This window comes from Pogona vitticeps, chromosome 6 (genome assembly GCF_051106095.1).
Source record: "Pogona vitticeps strain Pit_001003342236 chromosome 6, PviZW2.1, whole genome shotgun sequence".
Classification (NCBI taxonomy): domain Eukaryota; kingdom Metazoa; phylum Chordata; class Lepidosauria; order Squamata; family Agamidae; genus Pogona; species Pogona vitticeps.
The window spans coordinates 118,750,071-118,767,781 of record NC_135788.1 but is presented as its reverse complement, the minus strand read 5'-3'; the positions used below and the strand labels follow the sequence as shown (position 1 = coordinate 118,767,781).

The 17,711-nt window shown below is 47.9% G+C and overlaps 1 protein-coding gene across 3 annotated transcripts in view; it reads right to left on the bottom strand.

The window, feature by feature from the left end:
* The window catches only part of CARMIL3 (capping protein regulator and myosin 1 linker 3), a 65,602-nt gene that overhangs the window by 12,992 nt on the left and 34,899 nt on the right, over nt 1–17,711 (bottom strand). For all 3 annotated transcript variants that reach the window (XM_072977065.2, XM_072977066.2, XM_078378340.1), the window contains exons 13-31: nt 16,789–16,898; nt 15,628–15,705; nt 15,143–15,219; nt 14,900–15,004; nt 14,430–14,499; nt 11,885–11,966; nt 11,695–11,791; nt 9,782–9,836; nt 9,193–9,365; nt 8,613–8,681; nt 8,260–8,353; nt 7,249–7,347; nt 6,697–6,825; nt 5,230–5,343; nt 4,280–4,455; nt 3,458–3,545; nt 2,789–2,917; nt 2,631–2,694; nt 843–1,057 (exon numbers count right to left, since the gene is read on the bottom strand). In XM_072977065.2, the coding sequence (XP_072833166.2) occupies nt 843–1,057; nt 2,631–2,694; nt 2,789–2,917; nt 3,458–3,545; nt 4,280–4,455; nt 5,230–5,343; nt 6,697–6,825; nt 7,249–7,347; nt 8,260–8,353; nt 8,613–8,681; nt 9,193–9,365; nt 9,782–9,836; nt 11,695–11,791; nt 11,885–11,966; nt 14,430–14,499; nt 14,900–15,004; nt 15,143–15,219; nt 15,628–15,705; nt 16,789–16,898 (2,024 nt within the window). The remainder of the gene's footprint in view (nt 1–842; nt 1,058–2,630; nt 2,695–2,788; nt 2,918–3,457; nt 3,546–4,279; nt 4,456–5,229; nt 5,344–6,696; nt 6,826–7,248; nt 7,348–8,259; nt 8,354–8,612; nt 8,682–9,192; nt 9,366–9,781; nt 9,837–11,694; nt 11,792–11,884; nt 11,967–14,429; nt 14,500–14,899; nt 15,005–15,142; nt 15,220–15,627; nt 15,706–16,788; nt 16,899–17,711) is intronic.

Genomic DNA, 17,711 nt, shown 5'->3' with positions numbered 1-17,711 from the left:
TGTCCTCCTTCCGGGCCAAAGTTTGGAAAAGTTGGTTTTCCAAGCTTTGAACGTTAGAAGGTTCTTCGGAGTCCAGGGGAAAAAAAGTAACTGTTTTGAGCTTTATTCTTTGTGCAATGTATAAACGATGCCCATTTTTTATCATTTATAAAAGAGACGGTCTTTGCGGTGGCAGCTCCAACACTGGAAAACACTTCTAGAGAAAGAGCCCCCGGTACGGACACGATGCTTCCAATGGCGCCTTATTGACTGGAATTTGATTTGCACAGAGCCCTTTTTTAAAAAATGAGAATTGTATCCTTTAAAACCTTCCTTTGTATGTTTTAATGTTGGCTGGTGTCGTTTTAAACCTCTTGATTTTAACAAGCCCATGTGTAGATTTTTTATTCATTTTATTTTACTGAATGTTGAGGGGTTTGGACACGTCGTGATGAAATCCTTTCCAGAAATGTTGTTATTTAAAGGAGATCTAGTAGGGGCCGCATAACGGTGGGGAAATCCGTTCAAAGCTCATCTCTGCGGGACGCTGAAAAACACGGATTATAATGAACAATATCCATAGTGTGGTCTCTGGCTCCTTCTAGTGGCCAGTTCTGGAAACTTCACTTTTAGATATATATACTTCTAGGATTTTTTCTTTTCATATTTTCGGACTGTGGATAAGTGAATCCGTGGATACCGATCCCGCGGATAAGAGGGTTCTACTGTATGTGGAAGTAGGGAGAGTTGAACCCAGCGTTATATGAAAAAGAGAACAGAAGGAGGAGTGAGGGACAGAGGAAACTTGGGGAACAGAGCAACCAAGCGAGGGAAAGGCGAAGGAATACGTGGGAGAAACTTACGTGGGAGCGGAACCCGCCGTGAGGAGTGGTACGAGGGGGGCGGGGCCGTCCGCGGGTCTGATGTTCCAGCCGGGTGCCCTCTGTCGGCAGGTCCGAGAGGGCCTCGAACGACGTGCTGCGGGAATGCGAGTACTGACTGCTGCTGGCCAAGGAGATCCAGCCGAGCGGGGAACCCATGCGGGGCACGGCGAGATCGCCCTCCGGTTCGGAGCCACCTGCAAAAGGAAGACAGCGGACTAGATAGGCACGGGGGGGGAGGACCCCCGGACGGAAGGGTGTGCCCAGGTGAGTTTTGGAGGGGCAGGAAGGGAGAGGAGGGACGTCGTCACAGACGGTCGTGCAGCTGAAGCACAGCTTTTCCGAGCGGGGTGGACCAGAACATCTGGAGGGGAGCAGCTCGGGCGCAGGGGACAACCTGAAGCCATGGGCCAACGCTGGCCTTCGAGGGTTCCGCAGAGAGTGATGGCCTTGCCATCAAGACACTATCATGTGGTGGCTGTCTAGTTTTTGTCTAGGCTTCGTCCCTCCACCCCACCACACTCTTCAAGCCTGGAACGCCTTTTTCGGAGTTCGATTCCCCGCTGGGCCTCCTGGAAAGGGGCTGGACTCCATGATCCCTAGAGGTCCCATCCAGCTCTGCAGTCCTAACGTCATTATTCTTATTAGTTACGGCGGTCCAAACGTTAAGCTGAAATATATTGAGATTTTTGCCCCCGCCCCTTTCGCCTTTTGTCCCAGACACTCTTGGAAAGCAGCCACCCGCCCACTGAAGAATCTCTCTTCAATTGAACCTGGTTCTCCCTCTCTCGATGTACAGGAACAGGAATGCAAACGGATGCATGAAGTTTGCAGATGGTACAATAGGAACCCCGTATCTGGAGGGGACCAGTTGCAAACCCCACTACCCTGTAGATGCTGAAAAATGTGGATTATACCGAACACCATTTTAATAGAGAATGCGATTCGTAGAATGGTCTCTGACTCCCTCGAGTGGTCCATTCTGGTAACTTCATCTTTAGAAATATATGTTCAAGTATAAGCCGACCCGAATATAAGCCGAGGCACCTAATTTTGCCACAAAAAACTGGGAAACGTATTAACTCGAGTATAAGCCGAGGGTGGAAAATGCAGCAGCTACTGGTAAATTGCAAAAATAAACATAGATACCAATAAAATTACATTAATTAAAGCATCAGTAGGTTAAATGTTTTTGAAGATACTGCCCTTCTGAGCTGCAAGACACATTTCACTGCCTGCCGAGGGAGGACTCAAACCGGATGCTGCGTTTATCTACTGCTCTACTGCTGTGTAACAAGATGGAGGGAGATGGAGAATGGAGGAGGAAGGTGGGTACATAGAATATGCAGAAGGAGGAGGATGGGAGTATCCTGGAAGCCGAAATGCAGTGTACTTAACCCGGGTCATTGGACCACCCACAGAGCCTGCAAGTGCCCACAGGGGAGTTCGGAGAACACCTGCATTGCAGGGCAGAACATGTAATTTTGACACTGACTCGAGTATAAGCTGAGGGGGGGTGCTTTTTCAGCAAAAAATGTACTGAAAAAAATTAGGCTTATACTCGAGTATATACAGTAATTAAAAAAAAATATTTCCAGACTGTGGATAAGTGAATCAGCAGATCCCGATCCCGCTGATAAGGGAGTCCCGCTATATATTCAGAGAAGGCTGAAGCAGCTACTCCTCAAGATGCAAGAGAGACAAAGCTGCATGGGAAAAGTTTTAAGGGAGCAGGTATACGCCCAAGGTAAGAAAGCTCTAGCTACTCACTGATGAAGGCAGACGCGGGACGAATTCTGCGGCAGTTCTTTTGCCTCTTAATGGCCATGGTGTCCTGGTTGGGAGAGAGGCCGAGTGAATCTTCCAAGTGAAACTCAGAATTTCTAGCCTGCAGGCCCGCCCCTCAAACCGAGCCTAGAAATACTTACAATGCTGGAGCCGAGGTCATCCTCGGTGGCCTCCTCATGATCCCGGAGTCGGGGTTTTCCGAGCTGTTCCGAGAGGGGGACGTTGTCTTGTCCCTCAGACAGCCGGCGGAGGTGGATGATGTGCTGGGCCTTTGGTGGAGAAGGAGAAGAACCTTATAGAGCTGGAAGGGAACCCAGCGGTCACCTAGTCCACCCCCAACCCCCTGCTTTGGCATGAGACTTTGGGTGAAAGGAAAGAGGCTTTCCCGAGAGCGAGAAAAGTGGATGGGGCCGGAGTTCTGATGCTCCACTAATTTTGCATCACACAAGTTTGAATCCATTTGCAAAAGAGTTGCTCCCAGCAAGTTTCCTTCCTGCTCTCCAACATGTAAATGTGCCTGCCTTCCTTCCTTCCTTCCTTCCTTCCTTCCTTCCTTCCTTCCTTCCTTCCTTCCTTCCTTCCTTCCTTCCTTCCTTCCTTCCTTCCTTCCTTCCTTCCTTCCTTCCTTCCTCACCGGTTCTCTGTACATGCCCTGGAGAACCCAAGGCCCTTTCCTTTTTTACTTTCATATATGTTCGGTCTAAACAAAGAAGTCCAGGATCCTGCAGCCGGGATTCTGTGGTGCTCCCAAAGCGGGGGGGGGGGGGGTTGGGGTTACAGAGGGAGGAGCGAAAAGGGAAAGGACTCACCAGATTCTTGTGCGCATGGTACAGCTCCTGCAGCAGCTCTTCCACGATGGTGTTCGTGAGATAGGTCACCACTGACAGTTTCACTTCACTGGGGAAAGGTCAAGAGGGACAGTCGCCAGAGGTCAAGAACATCTGAAATCAAGCTGACTTAACCTACATACAGGGGGACCCAGGTATCTGAAGGGGATCGGTTCTTAAAAAAACCCTGTAGATACTAAAAAATGTGGATGATAGCAAATGGTATTATAGAGGCTGACCTCGGTTTACGAATTTGATGCATTCTCCGGGATGTTTCAAATTTTGAAAAATTTGCAAACCGAAACGTGGTTTCCCATAGGAATGCATGAATGGGGGCGGCACTGTAAACCTCCCAGGTGCAATGCATCCAGGGTAAAACTTCGTATTACAATTTTTTTTCATAAACAGAGGCATTATTTTCAATGGATTTTCTTTCGTAAACCGAAAATTATGTTGACGAGGCGTTTGTAAACCGAGGTACGCCTGTAATAGCAAACACGATGTATAACGTGGTTTCTGACTCCCTCTAGTGGCCAGTTCTGGTAACCACATCTTTAGAAATGCACATTTCTAGGGGTTTTCTTTTCGTATTTTTAGACTGTGGACAAGTGAATCAGTGGATACTGATATCACAGATAAGGAAGTCCTCCTATACTCCTATTTGAAGAATTAGATTCCTCTCCTCTTTTCCCGAAACCCTTTATTCAACCCTCTTGGAACTCGCACAGGCTTTTCCCCGATTTCACTGCGGCTCACGGCTTCCCCCCACCCCCTTCCTCCTCACGGGCCAAAGCCCCTCCTCACTTCAGCTTGTTCTGAATGTCTTGGCCAGCTTGTTCCAGCAGAGCTCCCCGGATGAAGTTTCGGGGCACTGTGACACGCTCCGAAACGGCTGCCAACATCTTGTTGTGCTCTTCGGCCGCCTGGACAGCATGGGGGCACAGCTCCTGCGTCAGGGCCACCATGGACTCCAGGATGACCTAGCCACGAGAGAAGAGGATCGTGGGACCCCGGACTCAACCTCAAGCTAACCAACCCCCCCCACACACACACAGTATGTTTTCTCTTTGGGAATCCAGCTGGTTGTTATTTTGCAGAATTCTACGCAGAACTTGAACTCAGACCTTGTAGGGTTGACCGGCTACTGTAAGTGCAAAGGGAACTGATCGTTTGGCCCCGGAAGCCGCCAGAAAAAAAGGGGTTGAGACTTCTAAATCAGAAACTACAAGCTATTGTAATGGGAGACACAGACTCGCTTCAATTCAAAACGCTAATCTCCTGTTGAAACCAGACTTAAATTGTTTTCTTACTAATGAACAGAGTAAGACCCCATATCCGTGGGGATCATTTCCAAGACCGCCCCCCCCGTGGATGCTAAAATATGTAGATGCTAGCGAACACTATACATAGCATAGTCTCTGTCTCCCTCTAGTGGTCAATTCTGGCAACTTCATCTTTAGAAATATATATCCCTAGGATTTGTCTTTTAATATTTTTAGACCATGGACAAGTGAATTAGCTGATACTGATCCCGCGGATACAGGGACCCTACAGTAATTTTTAAAAAATAAATCCAAAATAGAGAAGTGCAGATCTGTGTTTCTGGACTACAACTCCCAGAATCCCCCAGGCAGTGGCTGTTTCGGAAATCTGGGGAATTTAATTCGAAGATAGTTGAATTCAGCACCCCTCTAATCAAAAAAAGATCTGCAAGTTCTGTGTCCCTAAGATGGCCAGGACTTCTTTCTCCTTACCTGAAGTTCCTTGTCCACTGCTTTTGACACCTCGTTGACCACGGACTCCAGCCTGTGGCGAACGGGTCCGTCACTGGCCAAGATGTGGCCTAACTCGTACAGGCTGGGGAACAGCTGGAGGGAAAAAAGCAAGGAATGACTCTTAGCGGCTCTAGAGGGAAAAGACTGTAGAGAGAGACAAAGACTGTGGGAGACCTTTTTTTTTGTGGAAGTCAGTTTAAGCTGGAGCAGCACAGGATTTGGTGTTTCTGGATGACAATTCCAGAACAAAAATCTGCACATCTCTCACTTAAGGCAGATGCATTTGGGTTCAAGCTGAACATCCTCTCGAACCTTGCTTAGACTGGCTTCATTTTTATTTTTTAACTTTATGAGAAGCAGCCGTACTGTCTCCTCCCGTAACAGAGTTCAGAATCGTGGTCTGGGGAAAGAGGCACCGTACCTTCTTCCCGCTCATCCCCCCTGGCCAATTTTCTTTCCAAAAAAATCATTCTTGAAGTTATCCAGAAACGAACAGGTTCATTGGGAAAGGAGAGAGGGGGCAGGGGGTGGGGAATGTTGCTTTTCCCAGCATCACGGTCCCAATCAGGATTGCAATGGGAGAGGCGAAGGCTACCTGTCTTCAACACCACGATGCGGACAAAATTTAAAAAGTGGACTCTGAATCCTTTGGGTTGCGATTTTGCTCCCAAAAAACAGAACCGCTAGCCCTCCGAGGGCCTGGCTTTGGAGTGAAGGAGGGGGCTGCACTGATGTCTGTGGTTCAAAGCACTCTTTTTATTATGGTTTGCTACGAATGGCCAGAGTTGTACCCTGAGACATCAGCACCGGGTTAAGGAAGGGCTAAATTTAACTGGCAAGAGTGTTGCATTCGAGCGGGAAGCTATCTCCAAGAGGAGAGCCTTGGCTTGTGACGCAGAAGGAGATCAAATTAATCCCTTGTGTCTCTACTTTAAAAGGATCGTGTGGTTAGTTAGTTAAATATGTGCCATCAAGTCAGAACGGGCTTATAGTGGCCCAAACGGGGCTTTTCAAGGGAACTGCGATATTGAAGGAGTGGTTTTATCAGTTCCTCTCTCCCAGTGAATTTCCACAGCCGAGTGGATTTGAACCCTGGTTTTCAGAGTCCTCGTCCGTCACTCAGTCTGCTAAATCATACTGGGTAGCAAAATGTATAAAAGATCCTTTGATGCTCGAGAGCAAAGCCTGGAAGAAGGCTGGGTTGGCGGGCTGGTGGTGTTATAATAATTATAGCATCTTAGAATGGCAGAAGTGTCAAGGAGGCCCAGTGAGGAATCGAATTCCCAACCTCTGTGTGGCTCTGGGGGATGGCTCTTGGGTTGAATCCTGGCTCAAGGTGTAAAGGACAGGTTCTGAAATGGAGGACAAGCTCCGAGATGTCTAGATGAGGAAAGGCTACAGGGACGTGGCTTCCACATGGCAATCGTAGGAAGCCTATCATCTCACCGCCCGCGAGTTCTTGGCCTCCTTCATGAGCTCCCGGGCATAGAGCACTTCTTCTTGAACGCTGTCGGCTGAGCAGGTTCGCAAAACCCGCACTTCCTCCTGGACTCTCACGCAGAGGCGGCTCATCATCTAGGGGAGGGTAGAAGACACGGCCGTCAGCTCCTACCCTAAAGGACCCACTAAGTCCCAGACGCCTTTGCACCAAGCTAGCCAATCGGCAAACCTGCAACCAAGCTAGCCAATCGGCAAACCTGCAACCAAGCTAGCCAATCGGCAAACCTGCAACCAAGCTAGCCAATCGGCAAACCTGCAACCAAGCTAGCCAATCGGCAAACCTGCAACCAAGCTAGCCAATCGGCAAACCTGCAACCAAGCTAGCCAATCGGCAAACCTGCAACCAAGCTAGCCAATCGGCAAACCTGCAACCAAGCTAGCCAATCGGCAAACCTGCAACCTAGCTAGCCAATCGGCAAGCCTGCAACCAAGCTAGCCAATCCGCAAACCTAGTAGAATGGATGGGACGGGACAGTACAGGGAGATGGGAACGTTTACTTGCTCGGCGCTATTGGTGACGATTCCTTGGTGGAGGCGGAAGGCTTGGTCCTGCGGGAACTTCTGCGAGTGGTTGTTCCGGAGGAGACACCACTGGATCTGAAGGGGAACAAGAATGAATGAGAGGTAGATGGAGAGATGGACGGCCAAGTCATGGCGGGACCCTGTGTGGATCCATTCAAAGAAATGGGAGCTGCATGGTCATTACAAAATAAAGTGCAAATGCACGAACAGGGAATACTTTTTAAAGACACCAAATATATACAGTGGTGCCTCGCTTGACAACATTAATTCATTCCAGCGAAATCGCTGTAGAGTGAAAACGTCGTCAAACGAAATAAAAAAAACCATTGAAACACACTGAAAACCGTTCAATGCGTTCCAATGTGCTGAATACCTGCTCGTCCAGCGAAGATCCTCCATACGGCAGCTATTTTCTGGTGCCTGTTATGTGAAAAGGCCTTCCTAAAAACAGCAGGGGGGGTCATTTTTTTCAGCCGGTGGCCATTTTGAAACCCGACAATCAGCTATTTGCTGATTGTCATAAAGTGAAAATCGGTTCCCAAAGCAGGGAACCGATTGTCGCAAAGCGGAGCCCCCCCATTTAAACCATTGTTTTGTGATTACAAAAGCGATTGCAAAAACCTAATCATACAGTGATTTCCTCATTAAGTGAGGCAATCGTTAAGTGAGGCACCACTATATATATAATACCTCTACGCGAGCTTTCGTAGATCAAACACCACTTCTTCAGGCTTGTACCACTGCGAAGAACTTAAAAGTGCCGGGAAAGCTACTCTCAAAAGTAAAGCCCAAAATTTCTTGGCGAGACGGATTTCGCCAGGCTCGTCTTTCTTAGGTGTCAGTCACCGCCGAGGCAGGCTGCACCAGAGTGGTTGTTTTAAAGTTGCAGCTGAGGGTTGGAGATCAGGTCACGCGGGTTGCGCACGCCTCCCTGTTTTTAGCGGCCTGTAAAAGTATCGCCTATTCCTTGTGCCCGTCAAGACTCACCCTTTGCCACACCTCGTCGGTTCTCTCCGGGGCGTTGCGGTAGGCGGCCGTGATGTCACTCATGGGGAAGGACATGAACTTCAGCATGTAGTTACTGCGGAGTAAGGTGTGGGTGTCAGAGGCTGGAGGGGTCACCCCACATCTCACCCGCTCCTGACACATTTCAATCCCCGACGACACTTTTTTCGACCAAAGAGCAAACCACCAACCGAGTGAAAGCCACATTAAAAAATTCGCCCGGCGGGGGGGGGGGGGAGACTGGTGATCTGCTTCTGGTCGCACACAGAGGCGAGGGGGAAACGGTTCTCTGAGGTACCTCGTCTGTGGGAAATTATCGCAATTCTCACACTCACTTCTCCAAGGCCCGGGCGATGTCTTGAAAGCCTTGTGCGGTTGTATTATTCCTGTCCCAGGAAATGCTCCTGGAAAGCAAAAAAATAAAAATCATCCCATCTCACACGACAGCAACAAAAACTTAACCCAGCACCGGCTAAAGAATGGCGTCTCTCCTGTGCTGCAACAGACAAACATTGATATTAAGGGGAAGCATCCTCTGTTAGGCGGCCATCCTAGCCGGGAGTCAGGTTGCAATTAAAACGTCCTCTTTAGATGCATTTCTCTGAGTTCTCGCACGCCGTGGAAAAACAGCAAGAGAAGGCCAGCTCACAAAAGCACAGACGTGCGGGAATACACACCCAAACCACAAGCTTTCTCATGAGCCGTGATTCCCAACCTTGGGCCTCCAGATGTTCTTGGACTAGAACTCCCAGAAATCCTGACCAGCACAGCTGGTGGTGAAGACTTCTGGGAGTTGTAGTTCAAGAACATCTGGTGGAGACTCAAGATTGGGAACCACTGACCCACAGTAGATAGGAAAAGAGGATTCTGCGAATGACTTTCAAAAGGTAACTTCTGATGTTCCGGCTTTCCCACCTCAGCGTGCTGTTGATCTGCAAGGCTTTGGAGAGCATCTTGGCCCCGATGTCCTCCATGCCGTTCCCGCTCAGGTCCACTTTGGTCAAGCACGTGTTGCTGCCCAGGGCGTTGATCAGGATGCTGGTGCGGGTCTTGAGCCGGGAATCGGCCACCGAGAAAGACTGCAGCGACTTTTGGGAGAGGACCAAAAGAGAGAAGCCGTGAGCGGCGTTTGCCAGGTTCTGCTTGCCCTGTGACTCAAATGGGCCTACTCTAGTTGCAACTTACTTTAGTGGGGGTCATGGACTAGGTACCTGACTGTGGAGCCAGAGGTTAGGAGTTCGATTTCCCCCCCCCCCACTGGGCCTCCTTGGCAGGAGAACCAGCCTGGGTGGCCTTGGGCCAGCTGCCCTGTCTCCCAGTTGCTCCAAGAAGAAGGGAAGGGGAAACCAGTTCTGAGTCTTTATGGGTCACCATAAATCAGAATTCTCTTGACAAAACGTGTATTATTTTCAATAGTAGATTGGGGCTGGACTCAATGATCCAGAGAGTTCATTCTGGCTCTGCCGCTCTAAGAGGATAATTTTTTATATAGCTAATGACTTACACAGTCTTCCTCTTGGATAAACTGCACAATTTTCTGAAGGATTTCCTCCAAAGTTCTGGGAAAGAGAGAAGAAGCGCGGGGTCAACCTCATGGCATGGGGGCAGAGGGAGAACCACGAAGGGAGGAAAAACCTTTAAGGACCGACCCCCCAAATTGTCCTAGTTCGGGTAGGAAGTCCTAAGACCGCCACTCAAATCACTGAGGTCAGGATGGAGAAGGGGGGGTACGGATGAAAGACAGGTTAGAAATGTAGCTTTTCAGAATCCTATAGCTGTGCCAGATGTGGGATTCTTCGCTGCAAAGCCTAAGGCCGTCGTTCCCGACCTTGGATCTCCAGATGTTCTTGGACTGCAACTCCCAGAAGCTTTTACCACTAGTTGTGCTGGCCAGGATTTCTGGGAGTCTTCGTCCCAAGAACATCTGGGTTACCCAAGGTCGGGAACCACTGGCCTAAGGTCACAAACCCGCCATAGCTTCCGACAAAAGAATGGTGGTGGTGGGGTCACAGCTTTGCAAAAGGTGGAATAGTTCTCCAGAGCCGTGGTTCTCAAACTGAGGTCCCCAGATGTTCTTGGACTGCAACTCCCAGAAATCCTGGCCAGCACAGCAAGGGGTTGAAGGCTCCTGGGAAAGGCAGTCCAAGAACATCTGGGGACCCTAGTTTGAGAACCACGGCTCTAGTAGACCAAGCCTTACCAAAGGACCATTTCCAGAGTGATCTGAGGATGTCAATACAGTGGTGCCTCACATAGCGACGATAATCGGTGCAGCAAAAATCGCTGCTAAGCGATTTCATTGCTATGCGATTTTAAAAAGCCCATAGAAACACATTAAAACCTGTTTAATGCGTTCCTATGGGCTAAAAACTTACCTTCAAGCGAAAATCCTCCATACGGAGGCCATTTTTGCTGCCTAGTAAGCGAGGAATTTGTCCCTAAACACAGCTGGTGGTCTTTTTTTTTTTACCCAGCGTCCATTTTGGAACCACCGATCAGCTGTTAAAAAATCATCGCTTTGCGATGATCGGTAAGCGAAACAGGGAACCAATCATAGCAAAGCAAAAAAAAAAAACCATTCACACCATCGCAAAGCGATCGCAAAAAGTTAATCGCTATGCGATTTCGTCGTTAAACAAGGCGCCCGTTAAGCAAGGCACCACTGTATTACAGTTTTCCCTAAGTATGATATAAGGCACCAAGCCGGTCTTCTCCAACATACTGTACTATGTTTCTCCTAAAGTAAGACATGGTCTTATACCAATTTTTGCTCCAAAAATGCATTAGGGCTTATTTTCAGGGGATGTTTTATTTTTTTCTTGCACCACCATCTACATTTATTCAAAGACAGCCCTGTCCTCTTCTTCTGGTTGCTTCACAAGGGTGGAGGGTGGGGTTTCACTTAACTGGGGCTTATTTTTGGAGTAGGGCTTATATGACCAGCATCCTGAAAAATCATCCTAGGGCTTATTTTCAAGTTAGGCCTTATTTTCGGGGAAACAGGGTAATACCTGCCTGATATTCTAGAACAACTTCTACCCGGTCTGGCCGATGTTCAGAAACGATGGGAACTGTAGTCTTTAAGATTGAGAGCACACTCAACTTAGGGAAGAGTGGTCCAGATCTCTGCATAGCCAAATCTACAGCTTTGCTGGTAAGCCATAAGATCTATCTAGCATGTGATCCACTAACCAGACTGATGTCATCTTGGGAGAGCTATAGGCATTCTGCCTCATTTCCAATTTGGCCTTTTTAGAATCAGGATTGCTGCCTTTAGAAGACCAGTTTGGAAGTGTTACTTTCTCTCCAGCCAGTAACAAGCACAAAACCACCTTTTGACTAAAGAATATAAAAGCATTATCGGCATCGCCACTGCACGATTCTAGACCACACGACAAAGGCAAGGGGCTAACCCACCGGGATTTGACGTTGAAATTCTTGCCCAGCCAGAGGTGTTTCAGAGACTTGCACTTGCTGAGCGCCGGAACGAGGGTGAGCAAGTCAGCATCAAAGCCTGGAGCAAGGAAAAGACAGATGCAGAACGGCTGAGGGGGTGGGAATCCAAGGATCACAGCCGGAGCAGCAACCAGAGAACGTGCAGACTTACCATTGTCAGAGAGGTCTAGGCTACTCAAGGCGCTGATTCCGGGCAGCTGTTCTTGAAGCACCTGGGCTCCTGGAGAGCGCAACTGTGCGAAAGGAAAGAGAGAGGAGGGTGCACGTGAGTGACTCAGAAGGGAAATGAGGAAATTGTTGTTGTTTAGTCGTTCAGTCATGTCCAACTCTTCGTGACCCCATGGACGAAAGCACGCCAGGCCCTCCTGCCCTCCACGGCCTCCCAGAGTTTGGTCAAAGTCATGTTGGTCGCTTCGATGACCCTGTCCAACCATCTCGTCCTCTATCGTCCCCTTCTCCTCTTGCCTTCACACTTTCCCAACATCTGGGTCTTTTCCAGGGAGTCTTCTCTTCTCATGAGATGCCCAAAGTATTGGAGCCTCAGCTTCAGGATCTGTCCTTCCAGTAAGCACTCAGAGTGGATTTCCTTTAGAATGGATAAGTTTGTTCTCCTTGCAGTCCAGGGGACTCTCAAGAGCCTCCTCCAGCACCACAATTCAAAGGCATCAATTCTTCGGCGGTCTGCTTTCTTTATGGTCCAGCTCTCACTTCCATACATCACGACAGGGAAAACCATAGCTTTGACTATTCAGACTTTTGTCGGCAAGGTGATGTCTCTGCTCTTTAGGATGCTGTCGAGGTTTGTCATCGCTTTCCTCCCAAGGATGGGAAGTAGCCCATTACGATAAAAATCTGATTTTGAAAAGCTCTGAGGGAAACCACCTTATAAAGCATCTCAGAGAATCATGAAGTTGGAAGAGACGTATCAGGCCAACTCCCAGCTCAAGGCAAGAATCCAAATGCAAGCACAACAGACTGATCGTTGTCCAATTTTCTCTTGAAGGCCTCCAGCGTTATAGCGCTTCACCACCTCTCAAGGTCATGGGGTCCATTGCTGTACCGCTCTAACCATTGAGAAGTTTTTCATGATCTTCAATCAAAATCTGGTTTCCTGTAACTTGAGCCCATGGTTGCGTGTCCTGCACTCTGGGATGATCGAGAACAGACCGTGCCCCTTCTCTGTAGGACAGCCTTTTCAAATACTCGAAAAGTGCTACCTTATCTCCCCTCCGTCTTCTTTTAGGCCCAATTCTTCCACTCTTTCCTCACAAGGCTTGGTTTTCAGCCCCCTCAGCCCTCAATTCCTCACACATGAAGGAGAAAGAAAGTCATTTCCTACACCCCCCATGTCAGAATTTCAGGTAATTTTCAGTGGGCATCGGTCTGATCTTGCCGCCAGATTATTCCTCTGCATTTCCATTTCTTCCATTTCTTTTGTGAGCCCAGAAAATCTTTCTCACTTTTTAAAACCCTTCAGTATCACCTGCACACAGGTAAGCTGAGTGCTGCTGTTCCGCGTGCAGTGAGTGATGTTTAGAGCACTTGACCCCTACGGATACGCCTCTTCATTTTGAAAGATCTCCTTTATATTAGAACTCAGGTCCATTTTAGGAACACTGAAAAATCCAGCTCATTTAGGACAACCTAGCTCATTTTCAAAATTTGCCATAAAACACATTTTCACCAATATCTATTTTCAAAGTACTAAAACATAGGTGGAATAGTGCTTAAACGAACAACGATCTTAGCACAGATCATTAAAATTGTTTTATGAAACCTAAAACACACAAAAACGACATCCGAAAGTATGTTTCAGCTTCCCCATCCAAAATGTTATCCTACATCCCCTAGTTTGGACCCAAACAGGATGTTTATGGGTGGATGGGGGGGGGGACACAAGTTTCAGCCCTAAAACACGTATCGGACTGCAATAGCACCCTGAAAAATCCTTTAAAGGAAAAAATCAACTTCAGAAATTTTCCGTTGCCTGCCTCTGGTTTGATTTTGAGGGCTGGAAGGCCACATGGGGTTTATATTATGTTGTGTTTGTTTGGAAAATCACAGCCCCCAAAGGTTTCTAAGAGTGGAAAAATGACTTTTAAACAAAAATAAGTGTGTATGGGGCTGCATATGTCCTGGGGGGGTTTGGGATGATGGGAAAAAAATCCCACACAAGCCCCATTTTGGTCATCCAACGTAAAGTTTGCAGCGTCAAAATCTCAGCCCTTTCTGATTTGCAAAAATGGCAATCTAACCCATCCTTTTTGTTTGTTTGTTTCTTCACAAAAAAAGAAAACAAAGAGCCATTATAAGTAATAAAAACAAATCTATTTTACAGAGGATCTGCTCCTGGCTGAGAGAAAATATTGCTAGAATGGATCGGTCGATATGGACCCGCATGACTGCCTCCGTTTTCAAATCTTCTTTCAGGATCTTAGCTACGAGGGCCATCATGATGAGCATCTGTCCCTCAAGGATGCACAGAGGATGGAGGAAAGAGACTAGATATACACCCGGCCAAACAATCTTTTCCAGCAGTTGTTGTGGGTTTTTCGGGCTTTTTGGCCGTGTTCTGAAGGTTGTTCTTCCTGACGTTTCGCCAGTCTCTGTAGCCGGCATCTTCAGAGGACTGGAGTCGGAACTCTGTCCAGCATTTACGCACACACACACACACACACACACACACACCCATTTACCTCACATCCGCTCAGGTCCAGGTGGAGTTCACTCAGGTGAGTGTTGGCTGACAGGCCTTGGAAAAGAGACCTGAGTAAGGAATGTAAAAAAAAAGATATTTCTGTTTTTAACTCATTTGATCTTTAGTTGCAAGCCTCCCTCAGAACCCTGCTGCCGAATGTTGGCTCACAAATATTGGCACAGCAATTCGATCAAATGAAACTAAAACGGCTTGGAAGAAGTGATCAACGCCTTTTCTTTTTGATATGGAAACATCTCTAAGCGTCACGGCTACATCGACGTGCACGAGAGGCTGCTCCAGTTCCTCAGAACAACCCCTGCCACGCATGTGTTTCTTCCCCCCAAAAAAGGGAATCGTAGGAAGTACAGAAAGCGGTGTGGTGGGATTACGACTCGCCAGATTTCCCTGCATGGCAACCTGCTTTTCTCAGCCGTAAGAAGAATGGCAGCCTTCAATGCCGGAGCTCACCTTAAGGCCTCGATGGGCATTTTGATGCCTGACAGGTTGACAAAGCTGAGGGAGTAGGCGCTGCAGAAAAACTGCTTGAGAGAAGGTGTCAGTCCCTTTCCTTTCCTGCAGACGGAGACACCACAACAGAGAAAAATGCTTTCCCCCCCCCCCCCGGCCCCTCTTCCAGAGTCTTGAGAAGATTACCCCGATCCAAGGTCTCGTACACAGTCGAGAGAGACGAAAGAAGCCCCGGCTCCTTACCGATGAGAGAAGGTGTTCCGTGCGAGGTTGAGGTAGCTAAGCCGTGGGCAACAGCCATGCAACAGTGCCCCGAACAGCTATGGGGGCAGACAAGACAGACACACACCGAGAAGTGAATCCATGTCCCGAGCACGAAAGTTTATACCACACCACCTATCAACCCCCACTGTGGTGCCCCTTAATGGAGTGTGATTTCCATGCCCTGCCACAAAAATACAATAGGACCCCCCTATCCAAAGGACCGGTATCCGCTGATTCGCTTATCCGCTGGCTGAAAATACTAAATTAAAAACCCCAGAAAGACTTTATGTATTTCCAGGGTGTATTTACCAGAATCGGCCACTAGAAGGAGCCAGAGACCATGCAATGTCTAGAGTTTGATATTTCTGCGTTTCACGGCATCCACGGGGAGTGGAGAGGGCTCGCAACTGATCCCCTAAGGATATCGGGGCCCTACCACATAGCTAGCTGTCTTAAAATCTTACTGCATCGACGGCACAGTCGGTGGAGGATAAGTCCAGGTGAAGCAACGCATTTGGCTGGGCCAGGAAAGAATAGAAACCCTGCAAGGGGAAAGCGAGAATGAAAGGGAGGAACCAAACCCACAGAACGGCCGTCATCCCTCCCACCAGCAAGAAACATGTTTAAATGATAAACTACACTCCAGAAGCCATCGGTATTACATAACCCATGCACCGAATTGTCAAGACGTCTACCTCTTCTGTGCTGAAGACAGCAAAGGAGACTCGCGAGTCATGACTCCTTATCGGACTTGACTCAAACCCAACTCAGGGGTCAGGGGGGCTGTCCACGTATGTGTCAGCCTCTGCTGGGTGGCCCACGCACAGCCCAAGCCCCGAGTCCCAAGCCTTGGGAGTGGGTGGGGCAAAAGGACTCAAGACTCTGACTCGAGGTCTCGAAGATTTGCTCTCAAGACTCAAGTCCCAAAGCCCGGCCGATGTCTCTGGCTGAAAACATCACACCCGCATAACAGAGCAACAAACGAGGCTTTAAACTGAACTCTTGCACTCAGACCCTCTCAATGTACCATATTTTACCATGTATAGGACTAAACTTTTGTCTAAAATCTTTAGACTAAAAATTGAGGCTCGTCTTATACACGGAAGTAAGCTGAGGAGAGAACCAAAACAAGTGGAGGGGAAAGCAGGGATCAAAGCGATCCTGCAGCGCTTCAATCCCTTTCCCCCTACACTTGCTAAGCCCCACTTAGATTTCTTAATTTTGAGTTAGAAAAGTGAGGGGCGCCTTATACGTAGGGGCATCTTATACACAGAAAAATAACTCTTTCGTCTTTTCAGGACCCAGAGCTGCAGAGTTTGGAAGGAACCGCTTGCTTCTGGGGGTAAAGCGAAAGTAACTAAGTTACATTTCAAAAGTAATAGGCACCCACCATTTGTTCTGGTGTTCACGAATACTGTTTTCTAGTTCCTTTTTGGAGTTATTGCCGAAATTTATTTTCAACAGGCAGCTAAATTTTAAGAGGGGTGTTTTGAGGTGTGTGCCATACTCTTATCATATCCACCCTGCACCTCCTGGGGCCAGGGTTGGGATCCGTCGTCCACGGGGTCCCTTCCTACTCTGCAGTCTTAAGGTTTCTTATCCAGGGGGCAGCCGGGGCGTCTCACATTTGCTTCGTCCGACCCGAGCAGCCCGGGGTTCTTGCTCAAGTCCAGATGGCGGAGAGAGCTGGTGAAGGCTGGGTTGGCATTGAAGCTCTGGCACAGGATGGCGAGTCCTGGGAAAGGAAACAGAAACCGGATGCTCGTCACCAATCTTTTAAACAACCCTTAAAAAACATTTGGGCGCTCTTTCGTTCTTCACAGCAACCCTGCGAGGGAAGAGGGTGCTTTGACAAGGAGACCAGACACAAAGGATGCCCCAGAACTATTATAAAGCCGTGACCCTTCTGAAAAGGGTCACTGTATTTTTCCGTGTATAAGACGCCCCATTTTTCTAATCCAAAATTAAGAAATCTAAGTGGGGCTTAGCAAGTGTAGGGGGAAAGGGATCAAAGCCCTGCAGGATCGCTTTGATCCCTGCTTTCCCCTCCACTTGTTTTGGTTCTCTCCTCAGCTTACTTCCGTGTATAAGACGAGCCTCGTTTTTTGGTCTAAAGATTTTAAACAAAAGTATAGTCTTATACATGGAAAAATACGGTAGTTTTCTCCCTCCTTCACCAAAGTCACCAGAGAAATGACAAGTACCAAAATGTGATGCAGTTCTTATAAGAGCCATTTATGATAACGATTTATTAATCCATTCATTGGCTTCTTTTATTGATAGAACGCCTTTCTCCTGATAAGGTGACCCAAGATGACTCACGATAGGAAAAGAATAGAATCCAAAACACAGTAAGTTAAACCTTTTTTAAAAAGCAATTAAACTGTTGCTAATTAAAATACAAAGGCATAATTAAAAACAAGTAAACATGGAAAACAATCTTGCCTTTAAAAAGCTATTGATGAACTATTTGATGTTGTGTTCCTCTGGAGAATTCTCAGAGTTGTTGCCCAAAAAGGAAACAACAACAGCAAACTCGGCATATGTT